Source organism: Schistocerca nitens, chromosome 4 (genome assembly GCF_023898315.1).
Source record: "Schistocerca nitens isolate TAMUIC-IGC-003100 chromosome 4, iqSchNite1.1, whole genome shotgun sequence".
Lineage (NCBI taxonomy): Eukaryota > Metazoa > Arthropoda > Insecta > Orthoptera > Acrididae > Schistocerca > Schistocerca nitens.
Genome location: NC_064617.1, coordinates 645,494,126 through 645,520,960, shown reverse-complemented (window position 1 = coordinate 645,520,960; position 26,835 = coordinate 645,494,126). Strand labels below are relative to the sequence as shown.

The 26,835-nt window shown below is 46.3% G+C and overlaps 1 protein-coding gene across 1 annotated transcript in view; it reads left to right on the top strand.

Moving 5' to 3' along the window:
- LOC126251772 (phosphatidylinositide phosphatase SAC2) overlaps nucleotides 1–26,835 on the top strand; it is a 385,804-nt gene that overhangs the window by 63,639 nt on the left and 295,330 nt on the right. The window contains exons 4-5 of the mRNA XM_049952395.1: nucleotides 8,994–9,113; nucleotides 23,395–23,620. Of these exons, the coding sequence (XP_049808352.1) occupies nucleotides 8,994–9,113; nucleotides 23,395–23,620 (346 nt within the window). The remainder of the gene's footprint in view (nucleotides 1–8,993; nucleotides 9,114–23,394; nucleotides 23,621–26,835) is intronic.

The window sequence follows — 26,835 nt, the reverse complement described above, 5'->3', positions numbered from 1 at the left end:
GCAACTGTTAAGCTTTACACCTGCTTTCAGCATTGCCCTCCAGGAAAACTGGTTCCCGGCAATGCGGACCACTGCCCTCCGCGGCTATAAGGGATATTACAGGAAGCGTAGTGATTATAATTGAGTGTCAGGTGGAGTTAGTGTTTATGTCCTAAACTCAGTCTGTAGTAGAACTGTGCGCTTCAAACCCCTCTTTGAGCTGTGGCTGACAGAATAAGGGCGACACAGGAAATAACTGTCTGCAATGTTTATCTTCTTCCAGATGGTGCAGTACCCCTGAATGTATTAGCTGCACTGATTGATCAACTCCCTAAACCTTCCCAACTTTTGGGAGACTTTAATGCTCATAACCCTTTGTGGGGTGGCACCCTGCTTACAGGCCGAGGCAGAGATGTCGAAACTTTACTGTCTCAGTTCGACCTCTGCCTCTTAAATAATGGGGCTGCCACACATTTCAGTGTGGCTCATGGTAGTTACTCGGCCATTGCAGCCCAGGGCTTCTCCCATCTATCCACTGGAGAGCACATGATGACATATGTGATAGTGACCATTTCCCCATATTCCTGTCACTGACCCAGTGTCAGGCCCATGGATGCCTGCCCAGAAGAGCTTTAAACAAGGCGAACTGCGAAACTTTCACCTTTGCTGTCATCTCTGAATCTCCCCCACACGGTAACATCAATGTGATGGTTGAGCAGGTGACTACAACAATCCTTCGTGTGGTGGAAAACGTGATCCCTCACTCCCTAGGATGCCCCCGTCGAAAGGCAGTCCCTTGGTGGTCACCGGAAGTTGCTGTAGCAATTAAGGAGCATCGGCAAGCTCTACAGCAGCATAAGCGGGACCCTTACCTGGAGCACCTCATAGCCTTTAAATGGCTCCGTGCCCGTGTTCGCCAACTTATCAAACAACGGAAGCAGGAGTGTTGGGAGAGATATGTCTCGACCATTGGGAGCCATACGTCACCTCCCCAAGTCTGGACGAAGATCAAACAAGTTTTCGGGCACCAGAGCCCAACAGGTGTTTGTGGTATTAACATAAATGGCGTGTTATAAATGGCGCGGTGTTGCAAACGCATTGCTGAGCACTTTGTTGAGCACTATGCTCAAGCCTCTGCATCAGAGAATTATCCCCCAGCCTTCTGCACTCTCAAATGGCGGCTGGCAGGGAAAGTCCTCTCATTCACGTCACACCACAGTGAATCCTATAACGCCCCATTTATGGAGTGGGAGCTCCTCAGTGCCCTTGCACTTTGCCCTGACAAAAGTCCTGGGCCAGATCGGATGCTCAGTCAGATGATTAAACATCTCTCATCTGACTACAAGTGACATCTCCTCGTCATCTTCAACCGGATGTGGTGCAGTGGTGTCTTTCCCTCGCGATGGCAGGAGAGCAGTATCATTCCAGTGCTCAAACCCGGTAAAAACCCGCTTGAAGTGGATAGCTATTGGCCCATCAGCCTCACCAATGTTCTTTGTAAGCTGCTGGAATGTAGTTGGCGGTTGGGTTGGGTCCTGGAATCACGTGGCCTACTGGCTCCATGTCAGGGCGTCTTCCGCCAGGGTTGCTCTACCACTGATAATCTTGTGTCCCTCGAGTTTGCCATGTGAATAGCCTTTTCCAGACACCAACACATGATTCCTCTTTTTTCATTTACAAAAAGTGTATGACCCCTCCTGGCAATGGCATATCCTTGCCACATTATACGAATGGGGTCTCAGAGGCCCACTTCAGATCTTTATCCAGAATTTCCTGTCGCTTTGTACTTTCCTTGTCCAAGTTGGTGCCTCTCATAGTTCACCCCATATCCAGGAGAATGGGGCCCTGCAGGGCTCTGTATTGAGTGTATCTATATTGTTAGTGGCCATTAATGGTCTAGCAGCAGTTGTAGGTCCTTCTGTCTCACCTTCTCTGTATTTGGAAGACTTCTGCATTACGTACTGCTCCACCAGTACTGGTGTTGCTGAGCTTTGCCTACAGGGAGCCACCCACATGGTGCAGTCATGGGCTCTAGCCCACGGTTTCCAGTTTTTGGCCACAAAGTCATGTGTTATGCACTTCTGTCGGTGTCGTACCATTCATCCGGAACTAGAACTTTACCTTGATAACAATCCACTCACATATCGATTCTTAAGACTGGTTTTCAATGCCCGATTGACTTGGCATCCTCACCTTCGTCAGGTTAAGTGGAAGTGGTGGCAGCACCTCAATGCCCTCCACTGTCTGAGCATCACCAACTGGGGTGCAGATTGCTGTACGCTGCTGCAGCAGCTCTACAGAGCCCTTGTTCAATCCTGCCTTGACTATGGGAGTCTGGTTTATGGCTCGGCAGTGCCCTCAGCATTGTGTTTACTTGACCCAGTGCACCACTGTGGTGTTCGCATAGTGACAGGAGATTTTAGGACGAGTCCGGTGACCAGCGTCCTGGTGGAGGCCAGAGTCCCTCCATTGCAGGTTAGGTGTGCACAACTGCTGGCCAGTTATGTTGCACACATTCATAGTTCTCCTGCACATCCAAATTACTGTCTCCTTTTCCCACCCACAGTGGATTATCTCCCGCCTCGGCGGCCCAGGTCAGGGCTTCCAATTGCAGTTCGTGTCCGATCTTTTCTTTCCGAACTGGAGTCCTTGCCTTTACCACAGGTCCATTCACCTACACCTCCATGGTGTACACCTAGGCCGCGGGTTCACCTGGACCTAAGTACTCAATTAACTCTGCGGCTCTCCACTGCCACTTCCTCTCGATTCTTGACATGTACTGAGGCCATCATGTGGTTTACACCAACTGCTCAGTGGCTGATGATTGTGTTGGCTTCGCTTATGTCCATGGAGTAAATATTGAATAGCATTCCTTGCCCGATGGCTGCAGTGATTTGACTGCTGAGGAGTTGGTGGCTAGCTCTCATGCTCTTGAGCTCATCCATTCATGCCCTGGGGAGTCGTTTCTTCCGTGTACTGACTCCTTGAGCAGCCGACAAGCTATCGGCCAGTGCTGCCCTCGTCATCCTTTGGTAGCGACCATCCAGGAGTCCATCTTGCCGACAGGCTGGCCAAATAGGATACACGGGAACTGCTTATGGAGATTCGCTTATCTGCAACTGACTTGCATTCAGTACTACGCTGCTAGGTTTTGCAGCTTTGGGAGACGGAATGGCATAACCTCAGTACGCACAACAAACTGTGTGCCATTAAGGAGACTAAAAATGTGTGGAAGACCTCCACGCGGGCCTCTCACATGGACTCCGTGGCTCTCTGCTGGCTCTGCATTGGCCACGCTTGAGTGCCACATGGCTACCTCCTGTGCCGTGATGACCCACCTCAGTGTCAGTGTGGCGCCTGGCTGACAGTGACCCATATCTTGGTGAGCTGTCCTCCTTTGGCTGCCCTGAGATGGACTCTTCAGTTACTGCCTCGTTGCCATTAATTTTAGCTGACAATGCCTCATTGGCTAATTTAGTTTTACGTTTTATACCTGGGTTTTATCATTCTATATAAGTTTCAGTGCATGTCCTTGGTCCCTTTGTGTTCTCCACTCTAATGCCTTTAGGCAAGATATTTTAATGTGTCGCAGAGTGGCTGGCTTTTTCTTTTTATTCTTGTGGTCAGCCAGCCATGGTCTTCTGCTGTCTTATTTTTATCCCTTCTACTAGTTTGTTGCTTCTCTCTGTGGTTTTCTTTTCCTGTTTTGTTCATTGTAGTGTTGGTTGCCCTTTGTTGTTCTTCTGGATCTTCCTTTCTCCTGTTATTGTGCTGTATGTCTCCTTCCTTTTCTTCTTTCCCTTGTGTACTTCTTTTACCGGGAACAAGGGACCGATGAACTCGCAGTTTTGTCCTTTCTCCCCCTCTTTTAAACCAACCGACAGTAAAATTTTTAAGTTGGGGTTACTATTTATTAAAAACTAATGACCTGCCACAGTTTTACATGGGTGGCATTAAGTTTCAATGGCTTTAATCTTGTGTGCATTGAATCATTATAATTGACTTTGTAGGTGACATATGACAAATGACGTAGGATGCGGTTTGGGCCAGAGTAACACTTATATAATTCTTCTGATAGCCCAACCTTCTGCTCAAATGTATAAATCCATTGTTGCTTAACTAGGTTGTAGCTTGGTGTTTAGCATTGTAACATTTAGAGTCATTATTGTGGGTGCTTGATGTTCCTGCATGTGCCATCTGTCTTACTTCTTCAGTAATGTAGATGAGTTTTTTGATGCAATCAAATGCTTTATAAATTGTAACAGGAAACAAAGTACCCATTGTTGATTCAGTTTCTTGACAGTAGAGCAGGAAAAATGGCTTGTAATTCTAAAAGTCTTGCTTTGCTGTGTTGTATGCAATTGTAATGACAGGCAGTATTGTATCACAGTCTCTGTTTGATATCAACATATATTGAGAGCATATCTGCTAACACCACATCAAAAGTTCGGGTTAGCCATTCGTCTGTGGGATGTAGATAGTTGTGTAGATAGTTGTCATCCTGAGGATGATGATGCATTTGGTATTACTTCTGACACCAGTCTTGACTGGAATACTTTTTCATGATAAGAGACCATTGCACTAGGTGACACATGTTTCAAAATTACAGTTTTCTACAATAAAACTGTCAGTTTCTGGAGCTTTAGTTGTTAGTACAGCTTTGTGACATTGTAGCAGATTATGTACTCATTGAGCACTACTGCCCATTTATTCCCATTTTCTGGGTTGAGAAACCTACCCAGCAAGTGAATTCCAGACAAATGAAATGGAACAACTGGAGAAGGAATTGCTATGGGTAAATCATTAATAGCATCAAAATAAGTGCTATGGAGAAACCACTTTGGTTATAGGTTATATAAAAGATTGATGTTAAGCTGAATATAGAGTTCTTTAAATACACTCAACAGATGTCCTCTACCTGCTTTCTGTAAATTTTCCTATTGTTCTGTTGGTTTATTGGTGATTGCTACATATATAAAGCCAGAGAAATTATTTGAATGAAATTATTGAATCTAAAAAGAAAATTATTCTGAGTAAAATAAAAAAGGATATTGGAAAATATCAGTTTTCTTAAAAAATGGTAGAAGATTTAAATATAAACTTCTCAATTGACAGTTGCCATAATTATTATCCCAACATACACTGATGAGCCAAAATATCAACCACTGCCCACCACAAGACTGAATTTCCCTCTGGTGACATTGCGGGCACGTAACAATGGTAAGGAAGTATACATGTGGGGAAGAGACAAATGGGGAATCATTCTAGCAGTGATACTTTCCACGAATGGGGAAATCCACTGGTGTAAGTGGCTTTGACAAAAGGCAGATTTTGGAGCCTGGTGCCTGGGAATGAAAAGCTTGGAAATGGTGAAGTTTGTAGACTGTTCATGTGCTACTGTGCGAGCATCTCTGAATGCTGAGGCCACAGCAGCCAGAGACTGGTGTGTGTGTGTGTGTGTGTGTGTGTGTGTGTGTGAGAGAGAGAGAGAGAGAGAGAGAGAGAGAGAGAGAGAGAGAGATCATGCTATGGTGGGACGGGTCATTCACCTGGGCTTGTATGTGACCTGCGGTAATAATTGAAGACAACATTACAGTGGTAATAATTGAAGACAACATTACAGGTCCACTCTAACATTACTACAGACCACAGCATCCTTTTGTGCTTGATGTCTTCCTTGACGCCAGTGGCATCTTCCAGCAGAATAATAGTCCAGGTCAGGAGGTCAGATTCTTGCTATGGTCACATGATAAGTGAATTCATGTTGATGTCTTGGCCATCAAATTCACTGAATGCAACCAGATGGAATGCTTCTGGGATGCTATAAGGCACCAGCTCTGCGCCCTCAAACAACCAGATCACAATTTAAATGAAATGCATTATCTGTAGGTAGACATATGGCACCATATGCTTTTGTGGAAACCTTCTACAGACTTGTCGATTCCATGCCACAATAATCACTGCTGTATTGCACTCCGAAGTTGGACCAATACACTAGTATGCAGGTCATCTGCACGAGTTGCTTGAGGCAGAGAGACCCATATGGCTGACTAAAGTCAGTATTGGATGCCTTAGCTACAAAATAAATGACAAGCTTAAAGCTTGCATATATTTTTGAACAACCCTAGAAAATTAAGAACAACCTCAAAGTGGTGATTACACCAAAAGGGGCTACTTTAGTGTCACTAAATATTGTAATCATACACACAGATAACCCAGTAACAAAAACATTAAAATTAACAGGAGGAGCTTTATTAGGCAGAGAAACTGAACACGGCTGAAATAGTGGAATTGATCATATTTTTTAGAATTGGCCAAGGACTTAAACTATTTTAAGTTTTATGGTAAAGTATTCTAGCAACTTGATTGATTAGCTGTTGGTAACAGTCTTGCCAGGAACATTGGCTGACGCTGTAATTGTTCACCTGGAGAACAAATTCTTTAAGGAATTCCTGCAATTGTAAGAGACAGCTGACTAATACATACACTGTGTAGGCAATGATATTTTACTAGTCAACGATGACCACACAAAAATTAATAAGTGAGAAAAACTGATAGTTATTGTGAGCAGTAAAGGTAATTGGTATGATGCCTGATGCGTAAACTTGACAAACAGAAAAAAATCAAAATTTAAATTTATTAAAACACTAGTTTTATTTTTCCTGCAATTTTTGATTTAATATATGATGTTTTGTATGTGCTCTTAGTCTTTTGAGGAAGCAGTTTGTAAATAAAACCTCTTTATTTCAACTGAATTATTATTCTCACATTTTTTATAGCTGTCACTTTTAGAAATTAAAATTGCCATCTAATGGGACTCGCATGGAAGCAGAGTCCAAAGAATTATGACTTACTGACATTGCCTGAAAACCAAAAATATGCTAATTATTACATTTACCCCTTTTTGTGCTATACGAAAGCACAAAATGGTTACTTGAAATAGAATATTACTCCTTTCATCCAAATTTCATTTTCCTTGATTTGTTTCCCTCAGCTTTCAAAGTATTATTTATTCACAAGGAAAATTATACTGATCTTGAACAGTGCATTGGTTGACATGTTTCCAACTTTGTTTAGAAGTCATCTGTGAAAATTTTCTATGTATTTCCCTTTTTGTGAACTACGTGTGTTTCAACTAAAACTTAACTTTTAAGAAGAGAAAATATGTTTAGAGAAGGCAGATGTGTTGTGTGCAAGTGGTTTTCTGATCTCAAAGACAGAATTCGCTTGATTGCTGTTGCATTAGTCAGAACACTGTTTTGCAAGTAGAATTCTGGATAAAATTCCTAGATGAGAACAAACAGTTGTTCTGTCACACTTTTTCAACTTCTTTATTCATTGTAATTGCAGCTTGGCTAGCCTCTTTGAGGTTGGTACTATAGCTACAGGAAACAAAATGTTAACATTGATGGTGCAGTTTTCATTTTTACTGGTGGAAATTCTTAACCCATGTTTCCACAGTTGCAGTGCTTTGTAGGGACTAACTACCTTACTAAAACAATAGATGTTGATTCACACAGGAAATTACACTTAAAGAGAAGAGTGGCTACTACATTTGTTGGAACTGTTTTACCATTGATTGGAGTTATTGCTGAATTACCTTTCACAATTTTCTCTGATCACTGAATCCTGACACAGCACACTGGAAACTGTAATAAAAGTTAATATTTCATCCGTTTCCACTAAGGACACAATGTACCACATTTAGTAATCAACAGGTTGCAGATTGTCCCAGGTCATAAATGTTTGAGAAAGTGTGTGTGTGTGTGTGTGTGTGTGTGAGTGTGTGTGTGTGTGTGTGTGTGTGTGTGTGTTAGTGAACTCTGGCTCGAAATACACTGTGATTTATTATATTCAACAAACATGAAACTCATAAGTTTTAATAAATGATAACTTTCCGTTCTGGTAGAATGTAAATATTTTAGGAGTAAAGGAGACCACTTACAAAAATGGAACCTTTGAGTCCTTGACAGGCATACACAAGAAAGGAACAAAACATGCTAGCGTTTGGAGTAATCTGTTTTTGAGCTAGAGAGAGAGAGAGAGTGTGTGTGTGTGTGTGTGTGTGTGTGTGTGTGTGTGTGTGTGTGTGTGTGTGTGTGCGCGTGTGCGCGCGCGCGTGCGCCCCCCCCCCCCCAAACACACACACACACACACACACACACACACACACACACACACACACACACACACACCACCTATGCCTCTACTTGGTTCCGGCTGGACACATAATACCAGGGGATTGCAGTTTAGCAAGTGGCTTGTGGTGGGGTGAGGGTTGTGTGGGGTGGGATGGGGAGGAAGTGGGGGGAGGCAGGGGGGGATGAGAGAGAGAGAGAGAGAGAGAGAGAGAGAGAGAGAGAGAGAGAGAGGTGACAGGCAGGAAGAGGGGTTGAGATGGGTAGCTCGTGTCTCTGAGAGATGCAGCCGGTTCGCTGCCTAGGAATTTGGTAAGGAGGGCAATACAAGCTCGAGTTAGGCATGCAGGGCATGGATGTTAGAGCTTGGGAGTGGTGCATGATGAAGGGAACATGGAGACGTGAATTCAGAGGTGGTGATAAGATGGGGGAAGGGGAAAATGTTGGGCGAAAGGGAAAATGTTGGGCGAAGGTTGTGAGAACAGTGTGTTAATGGAGATTTTGGTCAGGAGGATTATAGGAGTGTAGGATGTGTTGGAAGGATACAGATGAACACAGATTATTTTTATGGATGTGGTAGACTGTATTTGCTTATTCACTTTCAATTATCTGAACTGCACTCTAATTGTTGGCTTCAGTTTGTCTCTCTTAGTTACCATTGATTTCTTTTTTGAATAAAAGCTTTAAAACTGTAATGATATTCACCAAATTTGTTTTATAACTGCTTTGGGGCAGATTTTTCAGTTTAAATTTGGATGATTAAAATTTGTATTGCGCACAGATTGTTTTCATTGTAATGACAAATACTTGAAACATTTAGATGCAGAGTATTTGTCGCACGTTTCATTACATGGGTAATAATGTTTCAAATTTCAGACACCATTAGCTGATCTTTGGGTTATTCCAGTAATCCAGGGTTTCATACAGATTGAACACTGCAGTGTGGAACTTGGCAGTGATAGTGGAACTTCTGTTGGAAGTGAAAGGCGATGTGAGGTATGTTGATGAACATGAACCAGGTAATAAAAAAGTGTATAAAAAGTATTTAAATAGTATATAGCTTAAATAAAAAAAGGGACTTGTAACATTCTTTGTGGCCCTTCAATTTACTTATTTATTGTTCAGTTTTGATGGAAGGATTTTTAATAAAAGAAATGTAAAATACCCCTTAAAATTTAATTGCTAGGCACTCCATTTCATTTTTTGGCATTTGTGTTGTTTTTATAGTTGCTGTAGCTTGAATTCATAAAACCTTTTGTGCGTTTGTGTTATGTAGTTTTTGTAATAAGAATTAATTTATCTGGATGCAGTTGACAGTAGATAAAAATAGAAAGGAGTAATGTGAAATATAAAGGGTAACCATGTTACTGTGAAGTGATGAGAAATGAAGTAAGGTGCACAGACTGTGTCAAGTGCATCTGTTGGTCAATATTTTGCCAACTGCTGTATACTTTGAAGCTGCTCCTCTTTTGATCACCCTGATAAAGACCTTTCTGCAACAGAATAATCTGAGGAATCTAGCCCAGTACACTGTCAGTAGTCAGTGTTACTAATTATTGTGGTGCAGTGGTAATATAGTCATGAGAACAAAAAACTAAAGAGTGTAAAGCTGTTGTCTGTGAAGCTAGCTAGTTATTTCTTAGCAAGCAGGATAACACCTTGTCAATAGGACGATGAGTTAGATAGCCATAGGACTGCAGACAGGTGTTGCAAGTAGAGTTCACAGAAAAGTGTTTGTTGGCTGTCTAAGTTAGTATATGTACAGGATGACAGTTATTGACGTATATGAAATAAAATCATCATAACTTCTAAACGGTTTGCGTTAGGACATTCCAACTGCACAGTTGGCCGCAAGGCATGATGGGAATTAGTATTCTCTGTAGGGTTTGATATAGCAACGAAGCCCACTTTCATTTGGATGGGTTCATCAGTAAGCAAAATTGGTGCATTTGGGGGACTGAGAAGCATTTCACGATGGAGAAGTCTCTTCACCCTCAATGGGTGACTGTGTGGTGTTTAATGTCCAGTCATGGGCCAATTAGTGTGATACGCCTTGATGGCACTATAACTACCAAAACATACGTCAAGGTTTTGGAAGATTTTCATGTCTGTTATCTAAAGTGATCTTGATTTCGACAAGATGTTCATGCAAGATGGAGCTCGACCCCATTGAAGCTGGAGAGTGTTTGATGCTGTGGAGGAGCACTTTGGGGAGACTCCATTGAAGCTGGAGAGTGTTCGATGCCCTGGAGGAGCACTTTGGGGAGACTCCATTGAAGCTGGAGAGTGTTTGATGCCCTGGAGGAGCACTTTGGGGACCCAGAGGCCACTGGCCTGGTCCCCACCATATTCTCCAGATCTGAACACATGTCTAATTTTTGTGGGGCTATATTAAAGACAACAGGATGTCATCGACAGCATTTATGTTCAGATACTTCAGCAGGTTGTGCAGAATTTCGCCTTTACATCTGAATCACATCGTCCAGCGGGTCGTGCAGAATTTTGCTGTTCCTCTGCACCACATCGTCGCCAATGATGGCAGGCATATCGAACATGTCATAACCTAAATCCGAATATCTGTAATTATGCATACATGTTGAATAAAGTGTGTGCATACCATAGTTTGTAACTAATTGATCTTTTTTTCATATATTCAATAATTGTCACCCTGTACATGGTACTGTTTTCATAAGGGGAGGGGGGGGGGGGTGGCAGTATAGGCTCAACAAACACTGGAAACAGTAGGTGATTAATGTAAATTAGTACTGTGATACGTTGACTGATGGCAGTAACAATAATATTTCCTAGTGAGTTCATTACATTATCATGCATGACAAAGGACTGACTCAGGTATATGAATTCTTCATGACTGCTGCCAAACCTTGTCTTTGGTTTAGTGTGACATAACATTCCTTTCAAATAAAGGACTAGAGTACTGGCATATTGCCTTGTGTAACATGTCCTCTCTCATAGTATATTGGATTGGTCAATTTCTGTTCATTTGTTAACCCTTCTTTTAAGAGCTGGGCTGGCTTTCCTGTTACCTACCTATCTAACAAAGTGATTAAGAAGGCATTGTACTTAAATTTGGCAGATCAGAGTTTAAATCTGCCTGATAGTTCTCATTTAGGTTTCCTATGGTTCACTAAATCACCTAATGCAAATTATGGAATGGTTTCTTGAACAAAACTATGGCTAATTTATGTGCTTTATGATGTCTACTCTTAATTAGTGTCCAGTCTCTAATGATCATGATGATCACAATATTAAATTTTCCTTCAACCTGTAAGTCTTATCTTGGTAGGTTTAATGGTTGTCATCTTGTTACATGAATATACACAGTGTCTGCAAATTGATATTTAAGTATGGAATCCACTTTGTAAATTTCATGAGAGGGATGAGTGTGTGCGCTTATACGTGTTGCAAGGTCCTGCTCAACTGTCATTCTTTATAAAAAGTTTCATTTTATATCTTATTTATTTAACTCTGTTGCAACTGATATTCCACATTTTACTTTCTCTGTCAGCAACAATATTTATTGCTCTTGTTTGTCCGTCACAGAGAGGTTTTGAGAGAACTTTATTTATTTTGGAAATGGTATTGTACGTACTGTGATTACTCAGGGTTTACGAAAGTGTACCATAACTGATATGCACATAGTGACATGTTGCACAAAGCTCTCTCTCCCTAACATTCAGTGAAAGTCAGCCAGAATACCTGCAGACATTGATTACAGGCTGAAGTTAATTTATTGGCTCTTAATGTGATGGACTCGCGGTATGGGTTCATTATCACATGTAGTGCTCAGATATGATGGTCTTTTGAACCAAAAGGTCAGCATAATTATCACTGCAGATGTATGTATTTGCAGTATCTTAAGTTTGTTATGAGAATTGACACATTCACTGTTTACTCTCTCCATTTCTGGATGGAGGTAGCAAGCCTGGCTTTGACCTAAGAGATTATCCTAGGTAGCCACAGTCCCATTCTTCAATGTGATGCAGTTCTTCACGTGAATTATCGATTCAGTTCAGAAGTTAGCTGCCATGAAACCCATCCTGCTGGTAGTTCATAAAACTGGATAGCATTATATGTAAGGTCGTGTTAATCCATGAGTATGTCTACAGTTGTTTGTGTCATCCATATTTCTGGATGTCAGAGGTAAACTGTTGTAAGCGACGTTCCGGTAAATTTACAGGCAAGCTGCTGCAGCTAAGATTTTGCTGCCCCTAAAGTAAGCCAAATAGACATCTATGAAGAGTCTTACTTTTCATATCATACCCTATTAGTCTCTGTGTGTACTCGATCTTTATGCATGTTGTTGTTGTGGTCTTCAGTCATGAGACTGGTTTGATGCAGCTCTCCACGCTACTCTATCCTGTGCAAGCTTCTTCATCTCCCAGTACCTACTGCAACCTACATCCTTCTGAATCTGCTTAGTGTATTCATCTCTTGGTCTCCCCCTACGATTTTTACCCTCCACGCTGCCCTCCAATACTAAATTGGTGATCCCTTGATGCCTCAGAATATGTCCTACCAACTGATCCCTTCTTCTGGTCAAGTTGTGCCACAAACTCCTCTTCTCCCCAATCCTATTCAGTACCTCCTCATTAGTTATGTGATCTACCCATCTAATCTTCAACATTCTTCTGTAGCACCACATTTCGAAAGCTTCTATTATCTTCTTGTCCAAACGATTTACCGTCCATGTTTCACTTTCATACATGGCTACACTCCATACAAATACTTTCAGAAATGACTTCCTGACACTTAAATCTATACTCGATGTTAACAAATTTCTCTTCTTCAGAAACGCTTTCCTTGCCATTGCCAGTCTACATTTTATATCCTCTCTACTTCGACCATCATCAGTTATTCTGCTCTCCAAATAGCAAAATTCGTTTACTACCTTAAGTGTCTCATTTCCTAATCTAATACCCTCAGCATCACCCGACTTAATTTGACTACATTCCATTATCCTCGTTTTGCTTTTGTTGATATTCATCTTATATCCTCCTTTCAAGACACTGTCCATTCCGTTCAACTGCTCTTCCAAGTCCTTTGCTGTCTCTGACAGAATTACAATGTCATCGGCGAACCTCAAAGTTTTTATTTCTTCTCCATGGATTTTAATACCTACTCCAAATTTTTCATTTGTTTCCTTTACTGCTTGCTCAATATACAGATTGAATAACATCGGGGAGAGGCTACAACCCTGTCTTACTCCCTTCCCAACCACTGCTTCCCTTTCATGTCCCTCGACTCTTATAACTGCCATCTGGTTTCTGTACAAATTGTAAATAGCCTTTCGCTCCCTGTATTTTACCCCTGCCACCTTCAGAAATTTAAAGAGAGTATTCCAGTCAACATTGTCAAAAGCTTTCTCTAAGTCTACAAATGCTAGAAACGTAGGTTTGCCCTTCCTTAATCTTTCTTCTAAGATAAGTCGTAAGGTCAGTATTGCCTCACATGTTCCAGTATTTCTACGGAATCCAAACTGATCTTCCCTGAGGTCGGCTTCTACTAGTTTTTCCATTCGTCTGTAAAGAATTGGTGTTAGTATTTTGCAGCTGTGGCTTATTAAACAGATTGTTCGGTAATTCTCACATCTGTCAACACCTGCTTTCTTTGGGATTCGAATTATTATATTCTTCTTGAAGTCTGAGGGTATTTCGCCTGTTTCATACATCTTGTTCACCAGATGGTAGAGTTTTGTCAGGACTGGCTCTCCCAAGGCCGTCAGTAGTTCCAATGGAATGTTGTCTACTCCGGGAGCCTTGTTTAAACTCAGGTCTTTCAGTGCTTTGTCAAACTCTTCACGCAGTATCGTATCTCCCATTTCATCTTCACCTACATCCTCTTCCATTTCCATAATATTGTCCTCAAGTACATCGCCCTTGTATAGACCCTCTATATACTCCTTCCACCTTTCTGCTTTCCCTTCTTTGCTTAGAACTGGATTTCCATCTGAGCTCGTGATGTTCATGCAAGTGGTTCTCTTTTCTCGAAAGGTCTCTTTAATTTTCCTGTAGGCAGTATCTATCTTACCCCTAGTGAGATAAGCCTCTACATCCTTACATTTGTCCTCTAGCCATCCCTGCCTAGCCATTTTGCACTTCCTGTCGATCTCATTTTTGAGACGTTTGTATTCCTTTTTGCCTGCTTCATTTACTGCATTTTTATATTTTCTCCTTTCATCAATTAAATTCAATATTTCTTCTGTTACCCAAGGATTTCTGCTAGCCCTCGTCTTTCTACCTACTTGATCCTCTGCTGCCTTCACTACTTCATCCCTCAAAGCTACCCATTCTTCTTCTACTGTATTTCTTTCCCCCATTCCTTTCAATTGTTCCCTTATGCTCTCCCTGAATCTCTGTACAACCTGTGGTTCTTTCGGTTTAACCAGGTCCCATCTCCTTAAATTCCCACCTTTTTGCAGTTTCTTCAGTTTTAATCTACAGGTCATAACCAATAGATTGTGGTCAGAGTCCACATCTGCCCCTGGAAATGTCTTACAATTTAAAACCTGGTTCCTAAATCTCTGTCTTACCATTATATAATCAATCTGATACCTTTTAGTATCTCCAGGGTTCTTCCATGTATACAACCTTCTATCATGATTCTTAAACCAAGTGTTAGCTATGATTAAGTTGTGCTCTGTGCAAAATTCTACCAGGTGGCTTCCTCTTTCATTTCTTAGCCCCAATCCATATTCTCCTACTTCGTTTCCTTCTCTCCCTTTTCCTACACTCGAATTCGTCACCCATGACTATTAAATTTTCGTCTCCCTTCACTATCTGAATAATTTCTTTTATTTCATCATACATTTCTTCAATTTCTTCGTCATCTGCAGAGCTAGTTGGCATATAAACTTGTACTACTGTAGTAGGTGTGGGCTTCGTATCTATCTTGGCCACAATAATGCGTTCACTAAGCTGTTTGTAGTAGCTTACCCGCGTTCCTATTTTCCTATTCATTATTAAACCTACTCCTGCATTACCCCTATTTGACTTTGTGTTTATAACCCTGTAGTCACCTGACCAGAAGTCTTGTTCCTCCTGCCACCGAACTTCACTAATTCCCACGTTCTTGTATAATATATCTAAAAACAAAGAAGATGTGACTTACCAAACGAAAGCGCTGGCAGGTTGACAGACACACAAACAAACACAAACACACACACAAAATTCAAGCTTTCGCAACCAACGGTTGTTTCATCAGGAAAGAGGGAAGGAGAGGGAAAGACGAAAGGATGTGGGTTTTAAGGGAGAGGGTAAGGAATCATTCCAATCCCGGGAGTGGAAAGACTTACCTTAGGGGGAAAAAAGGACAGGTATACACTCGCATACTCACACACATCCATCTGCACATACACAGACACAAGCAGACATTTGTAAAGGCCAACACAAGTGTTTATGGAATGAAAGCATTTGTGATATTTTACATCTCAGAAATATGTTTATGAAGATACCACATCATATTACGGATATCATCCACCAAACAAATAATACATAGCTTGTGTAATCCCAGGTGGTGCTTCTTAATGCTGCCTTAGGTTCATCTTGATGTTACTACATCACCACTCGGGAATCGTGCAATGGTTAAAAAAAATCCAGTATTTTTCGTTCACAAACGGTTTCATTTCACACGCTAGATGTTTGGCGGCGATGTAAAATTGATTTTAGACTGTCTCACGACTGATGTAAGATTGACTTCAGACTAACTTAAACTGACCTAAGACTGAAATACACACATGTAACAATTTACCTCTAGAAAGGTAGGACTTAAACAAGCCACATGTGATAAAAATCTCAAAATCATCATTTATGCAGTTACAATAATTTACATCTGACGTACAGATTTGCATTGGTTTTCTCCTTAAATGGATCGAGTGGCTGCAGCATTCTCTGGAATCCCACTGAAATGTATCTGTATGAGGAGTATCAGCTACGTAGTTTATAAATTTACTGCTTGGGTAAATGCATATCTCTCTATAGAAACAGGATACTCACCACTGTCGGTCCCTGATGCAAACTGCTATTGAAGCCCAGTGTACTGCCTATAACAAGTGTAGCAACTGACAGGCTGCCATTTCCCATATTACTATGTTAAGTTACACATAAAAATTTCATGATTCATCCTCATGTATTGGTTTGGACTGTACAACTGAAAATATGCAAACAAAGTTTCTAAGGATGATTTTTTGTAACATCTCCATTGGAATATAGTGATGTACTGTTACTCTGAACTAAAATTTTCCACATTTCACAAATTTGATGAAGTCTACAGTTTTTGCAGTGTCATTCCTTGAAAATGATCATGGATAAAAGGACATTATTCAGGATTACTCTGCCCACCACTTGCTCCCAGGTCACCTCCACTCCTGGGGTATGCTCCTTGGCCCCCTCCTCTCCTGGAGCACGCTCTCGGGCCAACTCCTCTCCCCTCCCGGGTGCTCTCGGGCCCCCTCCTCATCCCTCCCGGGTGCTCTCGGGCCCCCTCCTCATCCCTCCCGGGTGCTCTCGGGCCCCCTCCTCACCCCTCCCGGGCGCTCTCGGGCCCCCTCCTCACCCCTCCCGGGCGCTCTCGGGCCCCCTCCTCACCCCTCCCGGGCGCTCTCGGGCCCCCTCCTCACCCCTCCCGGGCGCTCTCGGGCCCCCTCCTCACCCCTCCCGGGCGCTCTCGGGCCCCCTCCTCACCCCTCCCGGGCGCTCTCGGGCCCCCTCCTCACCCCTCCCGGGTGCTCTCGGGCCCCCTCCTCCCCCCTTCCCGGGTGCTCTCGGGCCCCCTCCTCACCCCTCCCGGGTGCTCTCGGGCCCCCTCCTCACCCCTCCCGGGTGCTCTCGGGCCCCCTCCTCACCCCTCCCGGGTGCTCTAGGGCCCCCTCCTCACCCTCCCGGGTGCTCTCGGGCCCCCTCCTCACCCCTCCCATGTGCTCTCGGGCCCCCTCCTCACCCCTCCCATGTGCTCTCGGGCCCCCTCCTCACCCCTCCCGGGCCCCCTCCTCACCCCTCCCGGGCCCCCTCCTCACCCCTCCCAGGCCCCCTCGTCTCCCCTCCCGGGCCCCCTCGTCTCCCCTCCCGGGCCCCCTCGTCTCCCCTCCCGGGCCCCCTCGTCTCCCCTCCCGGGCCCCCTCGTCTCCCCTCCCGGGCCCCCTCGTCTCCCCTCCCGGGCCCCCTCGTCTCCCCTCCCGGGCCCCCTCGTCTCCCCTCCCGGGCCCCCTCGTCTCCCCTCCCGGGCCCCCTCCCCTCCCCTCCCGGGCCCCCTCGTCTCCCCTCCCGGGCCCCCTCGTCTCCCCTCCCGGGCCCCCTCGTCTCCCCTCCCGGGCCCCCTCGTCTCCCCTCCCGGGCCCCCTCATCTCCCCTCCCGGGCCCCCTCATCTCCCCTCCCCTCCTGGGCCCCATCATCTCCCGCCCCTTCTGCCGAGACCCCCCCTCCCCTCTCTCCCCCTCCCCTCTCTCCCGCTCCCCTCTCTCCCGCTCCCCTCTCTCCCGCTCCCCTCTCTCCCCCTCCCCTCTCTCCCCCTCCCCTCTCTCCCGCTCCCCTCTCTCCCCCTCCCCTCTCTCCCCCTCCCCTCTCTCCCCTCCCCTCTCTCCCCCTCTCCCCCTCCCCCTCTCCCCCTCCCCTCTCTTCCCCTCCCCTCTCTCCCCCTCCCCTCTCTCCCCCTCCTCTCTCTCCCCCTCCCCTCTCTCCCCTCCCCTCTCTCCCCCTCCCCTCTCTCCCCCTCCCCTCTCTCCCCCTCCCCTCTCTCCCCCTCACCTCTCTCCCCCTCACCTCTCTCCCCCTCACCTCTCTCCCTCTCCCCTCTCTCCCCCTCCCCTCTCTCCCCCTCCCCTCTCTCCCCCTCCCCTCTCTCCCCCTCCCCTCTCTCCCCCTCCCCTCTCTCCCCCTCCCCTCTCTCCCCCTCCCCTCTCTCCCCCTCCCCTCTCTCCCCCTCCCCTCTCTCCCCCTCCCCTCTCTTCCCCTCCCCTCTCTTCCCCTCCCCTCTCTTCCCCTCCCCTCTCTTCCCCTCCCCTCTTTTCCCCTCCCCTCTCTTCCCCTCCCCTCTCTTCCCCTCCCCTCTCTTCCCCTCCCCTCTCTTCCCCTCCCCTCTCTTCCCCTCCCCTCTATTTCCCTCTCCTCCCTACAAGTCGCCTCGCCCCCTTCTACCGGAGCCCCTCCCCTCCCTTCCCCTCGCCCCCTTCTACCGGGGCCCCTCCCCTCCCTTCCCCTCGCCCCCTTCTGCCATAGCCCCTCTCCCGGTGCCCCTCACCTCACCCCCTCTCTCGTGTCCCCTCCCCCACCCCCTCTCCCGGATCCTCTCCTCCCCTCCCCTCGCTCCCCCTTCCCCTCTCCCGGGCCCCCTCTCCTCTCCTCCCCTCTCCTCGCACCCCCTCTCCTCCCCTCTCCTCGCACCCCCTCTCATCCCCTCCCCTCGCACCCCCTCTCATCCCCTCCCCTCGCACCCCCTCTCATCCCCTCCCCTCGCACCCCCTCTCATCCCCTCCCCTCGCACCCCCTCTCCTCCCCTCGCACCCCCTCTCCTCCCCTCGCACCCCCTCTCCTCCCCTCCCCTCCCCTCGCACCCCCTCTCCTCCCCTCCCCTCGCCCCCTCTCCTCCCCTCGCCCCCTCTCCTGCCCTCCCCTTGCCCCCCTCTCCTCCACTCGCTCCCCCTCTCCTCCCCTCGCTCCCCCTCCCCTCCCCTCGCCCCCCTCTCCTCCCCTCCCCTCCCCTCCCCTCGCTCCCCCTCTCCTCTCCTCCCCTCCCCTCCCCTCGCTCCCCCTCTCCTCCCCTCCCCTCCCCTCGCTCCCCCTCTCCTCCCCTCCCCTCCCCTCGCTCCCCCTCTCCTCCCCTCCCCTCCCCTCGCTACCCTCTCCTCCCCTCCCCTCGCTGCCCTCTCCTCCCCACCCCTCGCTCCCCCTCTCCTCCCTTCCCCTCCCCTCCCCTCCCCTCCCCTCCCCTCCCCTCCCCTCACTCCCCCATTCCTCCCCTCCCCTCCCCTCTCCTCCCCTCCCCACCCCTCCCCTCGCTCCCCCTCTCCTCCCCTCCCCTAGCTTTCCCTCCCCTCCCATCCCCTAGCTCCCCCTCCCCTCCCATCCCCTAGCTCCCCCTCCCCTCCCCTCCCCTCCCCTCGCACCCCCTCCCCCTCTCCCGGGGCCCCTCTCCTCCCCTCCCCTCGCTCCCCCTCCCCCTCTCCCGGCCCCTCTCCTCCCCCTCTCCCGGCCCCTCTCCTCCCCCTCTCCCGGCCCCTCTCCTCCCCTCACCTCGCTCCCCCTCGCCCGCTCACCTCCCCTCCCTCCCCTCCCCTCTCCTCCCCTCCATGCCCCTCCCTTCCCTCCCCTCTCCTCCCCTCCCTGCCCCTCCCTTCCCTCCCCTCCCCTCTCGTCCCCTCCCCTCTCATCCCTCCCCTCTCATCCCCTCGCATCCCCTCCCCTCTCGCCCCCTCCCTTCGCCCCCTCCCCCAGGCCCCTCTCCTCCCCTCCCCTCGCCCCCCTCCCCCTCTCCCGGGCCCCCTCCTCCCCTCCCCTCGCCTCCCTCCCCTCCCCTCGCCTCCCTCCTCCCCTCCCCTCCCCTCGCCTCCCTCCCCCCTCCCCTCGCATCCCTCCTCCCCTCCCCTCGCCTCCCTCCTCCCCTCCCCTCGCCTCCCTCCTCCCCTCCCCTCGCCTCCCTCCTCCCCTCCCCTCGCCTCCCTCCTCCCCTCCCCTCGCCTCCCTCCTCCCCTCCCCTCGCCTCCCTCCTCCCCTCCCCTCGCCTCCCTCCTCCCCTCCCCTCGCCTCCCTCCTCCCCTCCCCTCGCCTCCCTCCTCCCCTCCCCTCGCCTCCCTCCTCCCCTCCCCTCGCCTCCCTCCTCCCCTCCCCTCGCCTCCCTCCTCCCCTCCCCTCGCCTCCCTCCTCCCCTCCCCTCGCCTCCCTCCTCCCCTCCCCTCGCCTCGCTTCCCTCCCCCCTCGCCTCCCTCCCCCCTCGCCTCCTTCCTCCCCTCCCCTCGCCTCCCCCCTCACCTCCCCCCTCACCTACTTCCTCCCCTCCCCTCGCCTCCCTCCCCCCTCGCCTCCTTCCTCCCCTCCCCTCGCCTCCTTCCTCCCCTCCCCTCGCCTCCTTCCTCCCCTCCCCTCGCCTCCTTCCTCCCCTCCCCTCCCCTCGCCTCCTTCCTCCCCTCCCCTCGCCTCCCTCCTCCCCTCCCCTCCCCTCACCTCCTTCCTCCCCTCCCCTCGCCTCCTTCCTCCCCTCCCCTCGCCTCCCTCCTCCCCTCCCCTCGTCCCCCCTCTCCCGGGGCCCCTCCCCTCCCCTCGTCCCCCCTCTCCCGGGGCCCCTCCCCTCCCCTCGTCCCCCCTCTCCCGGGGCCCCTCCCCTCGTCCCCCCTCTCCCGGGGCCCCTCCCCTCCCCTCGTCCCCCCTCCCCCGGGGCCCCTCCCCTTCCCTCGTACCCCCTCTCCCGGGGCCCCTCCCCTCCCCTCGTACCCCCTCTCCCGGGGCCCCTCCCCTCCCCTCGTACCCCCTCTCCCGGGGCCCCTCCCCTCCCCTCGTCCCCCCTCCCCTCGTCCCCCCTCTCCCGGGGCCCCTCCCCTCCTGGGGAGCACGAAAACATGATCTGGACCGCATGCGGCCTGCACGCCGCAATTCGAAGACCCCTGCACTAAACCCTCAATTATCTGATTCAGCCCAACACTCACCTTGAAGATGCTGCTGACGTGATATTTCTCCCCTAACTTCTTGTGTGACTGAAGGCCTATATCTCTGCCAAGCTTGTATCCTAGCGGTACTCTCTTCTTCATGACACCAGTGTTAGTCGTAGCCTTCCTGCTTGCGGCTATTGTATGCTGCACATTTCCTACTCCTACCCTATCTTCAAGTAGCTCTCGTGTTAGCTCTGGCAGCTGTAACCTGTTACTGGTAGACCCAACAATACTCTTAGGGCCACATCCTCTTACTACCAGCCTTCCTACCAACTGCCATTTCCCAACCAGCACTCCTACTGCTACCTTTTTCGATTCTCACTCAGTCTTTCCTAACTTCATCCAGATTTGCTTGAAGAGCATGTATCTTCCTTTCTGCTTGTGTGTTCACCAGTTCCTGCTTTGTATTTCACACTTCCGAGAGGGGGTCTCAGTGACCTCACAGGGGTTCTCCCCACTACATTGTATCCCCAGCGAAACCATTAGTTACAGCTCCTATAATACAGCCCACTACTTACTTTCCAACAACAGCTTCCATTGTTTCCACTTGTGCTGACATAAAATATTTATAATAAAGTGGTGATATACATCAAAGAGCACTGGTGTAAAGGTAATGAGAAACAGCTTATAGTGCTATCATCATTTGATTGAGCAAGTTGCTACTGTAGGACTACTGTAAAGAATGGGTGATCATATATTTATATCAGAAGTGACACATTTCCGAGGCAGAGAAGACATGATCACCATTAGTCTAAATAAACATTCAACCCACAAGGAATGTTATGATTGAGCAATATTTAATACATATGTGGTGTCTGTTCTTTTGGACATGACTGAAAGAAGTGTCACCATTTTGACCCTACAGCCACTGTGAATCAAGACGCAATGGAATTGATGACATTAGTTGCCTGTGGGTAATGATTTAATCAATGGGGAAAGTTGAAAATTGGTACTGGTACAGGATTTGAACCCACGTGTTCTGCTTACTGCATAGATGAGCGGACCACTGCACTGCGCAACTCGCACAATGGTCATCGCTACTCACAGACTGCCTGGACATGCCTCCCATCAGACACAATTCCTCAGTTAATCCACACACTACTGACCACGTCCTCCAGGTGTTTCTTTTCTTTTTGGTCAGGCAGTGTAGTTAATTTTGAAGATTTAAATTTTGATACATTTACTGTCAAGGTAAACTGCCCTTGCACCCTCCTCTGATTTAGTGGTAAGATGTTGCAGTGAATAGCCCGACCAAATCTGAACACTGATCAAGAGTGTAAACAGGAAGAAGGTGTACTGAACTACGAAAAAAGATTTGCAACATTGACTGAATTTGAATAGCCATGGAATTATGGTTATGTGGTAATGGTGTTGGACTGTGAAATGGGAGATCCATTTTCAAATCTCCCTCATGCTCCATATTTTATCACAAAATTATGAACTGTCCATCCGGTCACTGATGTGTCTGTTCGTTGTATTCAAATTTGTGTCTGTCATGGCGTAACCTCCATTTGCTTCTGTGAGGTGTATTGAAGGGACCTCCAGACGTACGTACCTCCTACTCGTCCTACACATGTACCATGTGTTAGAACACTTGCACCCCCATTTTGGAAGTTTTGACTCTTGAAATCCTTTGTGCCATTTCACACCTATTTATTTGTTGTTTTCATTGCTGTGAGAGGTCTATGTGGCATCTAGTCTGCTCTCACAGTTAATCACATTTACTTGCGACAATAATACCTTTGTATCCCATGACTCATGTTCTATAACCAATGTACAGTATGACAGTTGCCAAGACTACAGAATGAGAACAGACATGTCAGTGACTAGATGGGCAGTTCATAAATTTGTGAAGAAAAAAGAAAATAGGGCACAAAGGATATTCAAACACAGATGTCCCGCTTGACAGTACAACACCATGACCACACGACGACAACATTGCGGTTCTTGCAATTCATGTGAGGTTGCATATTTTCAGTTTGGACTATTCACTGTTTCTATTTTGCTTCTTCTTTTCACATTTCAGTACACCTTCTTATTGTTTCCATACTTGATCCGTGTTTAGTGATTGTGGGCTATCCACTGGGCCATTTTAGCTCTAAATCTGTGGGGGATGTGATGTGGAGTTTCCCTTGTTAGAGCAGCTTCTGTTGAATATGTGTTTGTTGCCTAACAAGTAAACTAGAATATGTAATGTTTCCTCCATTTTATTTTTAGACTAGACCATAAATTGTATGTAACAGTGGCAGTCCTAATCATAATAGTCCCTGCCATATCAATGCTGCTGTAAATAAAAGAAAATATTTTGATGTTGTGTGTTGAATTTGTGCCTTTTAAGAATGTTATTAGTGATTCCTCGATTACTATAAGTTAAAGCACATTTTCTGCTTGTTAAATGTCATTTGTAATTTTTTTTAAGTTGGTTTATTTTGTTTGCTCATTAATTTTAAATTTTTGTACCCCATTTTGTGTCATTGGCAGTGACTTAAGAAAAATTAACTGACAGCAAAGGTTCAGCTTATTTGATGTACATAAACCCTTAATTTTACTTAAAATAAGCATGTATCATATTGTTCAAAGTGTTTACAATTGTTTCAAGTTTGTAATAACATTATTGCTTGCAGACATTCACATTATGCCTAATTTCTCGCCGAAGTCGCTTCAGAGCTGGTACCCGTTACAAACGTCGTGGTGTAGATGAGAATGGAAAATGTGCAAATTATGTGGAAACAGAGCAAATTATTTCTTATCACCATCATCAAGTGTCATTTGTTCAAGTAAGAGGCTCAGTACCCGTGTTTTGGTCACAGCCGGGATACAAGTATAGACCTCCTCCACAGCTTGACAAAGGTAAAAATACACTAGTGTATGAAGTTTTCAAAAAAAAAGTAGAATGCAATCTAGACCATGATATGTATTTGTTTGCTTAGTGTGTGTGAAACACAGGAGGAACAAGGCTCAAATCACGTTTGCCCTGTCAGACTTACGTTCTGCATGGTTTCCATAAGACACTTAGATGAGTACCAAGATTGCTATTCAAAATGGTCATTGTCAGTTGCCTTCTCTGTCCTTGTCCAGCAGAGCTTGTATTGTATTTGAACTTACTGGTGCCACATTCCTATCCCACACAGCTGCTGCCTCTTCCTCATATCTGTCAGCGAGCCTTTACAAACACATGGTCCCCACCCCCCTTTCTCTCTCCACCCACTCAGCCATACATAACCCATCACCATTGTCAAGCCACAGAACTGCAATTCTGTCACAGTGTGTGCAGCTGGTGCATCGTTGCGTGCAGGTTTGTGTGTGTGTGTGTTTAGTTAACATTTAAATTTAAATAAGTGACAGTAGTGTGCAATTGTGATTCAGTAAGCTTTCACTTTCTTTGATGGAATTTCAGATATACAACGGTGTGCTGAAAAGTAATGCCTCAAAATAATTTTTATGTGAAAACTTAAACATAAAAAAAAACAGATGTTATTAACATTCCACTTCTTTATTCTTCATGTCTACATTTTTGCAACCCACTGTCGAATCGTACTGTGAAACATGGTGGTATGTAACATAATGTTGGTGCATTAGTGTGCTGTAATTTTTTTTTTTTCGTGTCACCAGTCTTCTGACTGGTTTGATGCGGCCCGCCACGAATTCCTCTCCTGTGCCATCCTCTTCATCTCAGAGTAGCACTTGCACCTCTGTCCTCAATTATTTACTTGATTTATCCCAGTTTTTGTCCTCTACAGCTCCCTCTAGTACCATGGAAGTCATACCATGACGTTCTAACAGATGTACTATCATCCTGTCCCTTCTCCTTGTCAGTGTTTTCCACATATTCCTTTCCTTTCCAATTCTGCACAGAATCTTCTCATTCCTTACCTTATCAGTCCACCTAATTTTCAAAATTTGTTTGTCGCACCACATCTCAAATGCTTCAATTCTCTACTGTTCTGGTTTTCCCACAGTCCATGTTTCACTACCATACAGTGCTGTGCTCCAAACGTATATTCTCTTGGCCAGGAATGCCCTTTTTGCCAGTGCTAGTCTGCTTTTGATGTCCTCCTTGCTCTGTACATCATTGGTTATTTTGCTGCCTAGGTAGTAGAATTGCTAAACTTCATCTACTTTGTGACCATCAATCCTGATGTTAAGTTTCTTGCTGTTCTCATTTCTTCTACTCCTCGTTACTTTCGTCTTTCTTCGATTTACTCTCAATCCATATTCTGTGCTCATAAGACTGTTCATTCCATTCATCAGATCATGCAATTCTTCTTCTCTTTCATTCAGGATAGCAATGTCATCATTGAACCATATCATTGATATCATTTCACCTTGAATTTTAATTCCACTCTTGAACCTCTCTTTTATTTCCATCATTGATTCTTTGATGTACAGACTGGACAGTAGGGGGCAAAAGACTACATCAGTGTCTTACAACCTTTTTAATTTGAGCACTTCGTTCTTGGTCATCCACTCTTATTATTCCCTCTTGGCTTCTGTACATATTTTATATTACCCGCCTTTCCCTATAGCTTACCCCTATTTTCCTCAGAATTTCAAACTACTTCTACCATTTGACAGTGTCGAACACTTTTTCCAGGTCGACAAATCCAGGGAACGTGTCTTGATTTTGCTTTAGTCTTGCTTCCATTATCAGCAACTTGCATGCGCAAGTTGTTAAGCTGATTGTGTGATAATTCTTGCACTTGTCAGCTCTTACAGTCTTCGGAATTGTGTGGATCATATTTTTCTGAATGTCAGATGATATGTCACCAATCACATACATTTTACACACCAATGTGAATAGTCATTTTGTGGCCATTTTCCCCAATGATTTTAGAAATTCTGATGGAAATTTCTCCATCCCTTCTGCTGTATCTGATATCTAAATTTTGATTCTAATATTGGATTCCCTCTCTCTTCCCTGTCGAATCCTGTTTCTTCTTCTATCACATCACACAAATCTTCCCCCCGTAGAGGCCTTCAGTGTACTCTTTCCACTTATCTGCTCTCTCCTCTGCATTTAACAGTGGAATTCCCATTCCACTCTTAATGTTACCACCCTTGCTTTTAATTTCACCGAAGGTTGTTCTGGCTTTCCTATATACTGCGTCCGTCCTTCTGATAATCATTGCTTTTTGATTTCTTCACATTTCTCATTGCAGCCATTTACCCTTAGCTTCCCTGAATTTCATATATCATTCCTCAGCAACTTGTTTTTCTATATTCCTGAATTTCCTGATCATTTTTGTATTTGCTTCTTTTATCAATCAACTGAAGTATTTCTTCTGTTGCCCATGGCTTCTTTGCAGTTACCTTTTTTGTACCTATATTTTTCTTTCCCAACTTCTGTGATGTCCATTCCTCTTCAGTTGTACTACCTACGGAGCTAATCCTTATTGCTGTATCTGTAGCTTTAGAGAACTTGAAGTGTATCTCATCATTCCTTATTACTTCCATATCCCACTTCGTTGCGTATTGATTCTTCCTGACTAATCTCTTAAACTTCCCCCCCCCCCCCCCCCTCCCTCCACTAGCTGCTTATATTTTGTGACCCACCGTCTAATTTCTTATAGTGGGTCGTATGTTGCCACTTAGCCGCTGTACTTTGGTGTACTCCTCATCATTACTACATTGTGATCTGACTCTGTATCTGTTCCTGTGCATGACTTACAATCCAGTATCTGATTTCGGAATCTGGCAGTCCGTGATGTAATCTAACTGAAATCTCCCCTCATCTCTCGGCCTTTCCCAAGTATATCTCCTCCTCTTGCGAATCTTGAACAGAGTATTCGCAGTTACTAGCTGAAAGTTATTACAGAACTCAATCAGACTTTCTCCTCTCTTTCCTTGTCCCAAGCCCATACTCTCCCATAACCTTTTCTTCTCTTTCCCCTACAACAGCATTCCAGTCCCCCATGGCTATTAGATTTTGATATCGCTTTTTAGTATCCTCATATACTTTCTGTGTCTCTTCAGCTTGGGACATCGGCATGTATACCTGAACTATCATTGTCGGTGTTGGTTTGCAGTCGATTCTGATAAGAACAGTCTTATAACTGAACTATTCA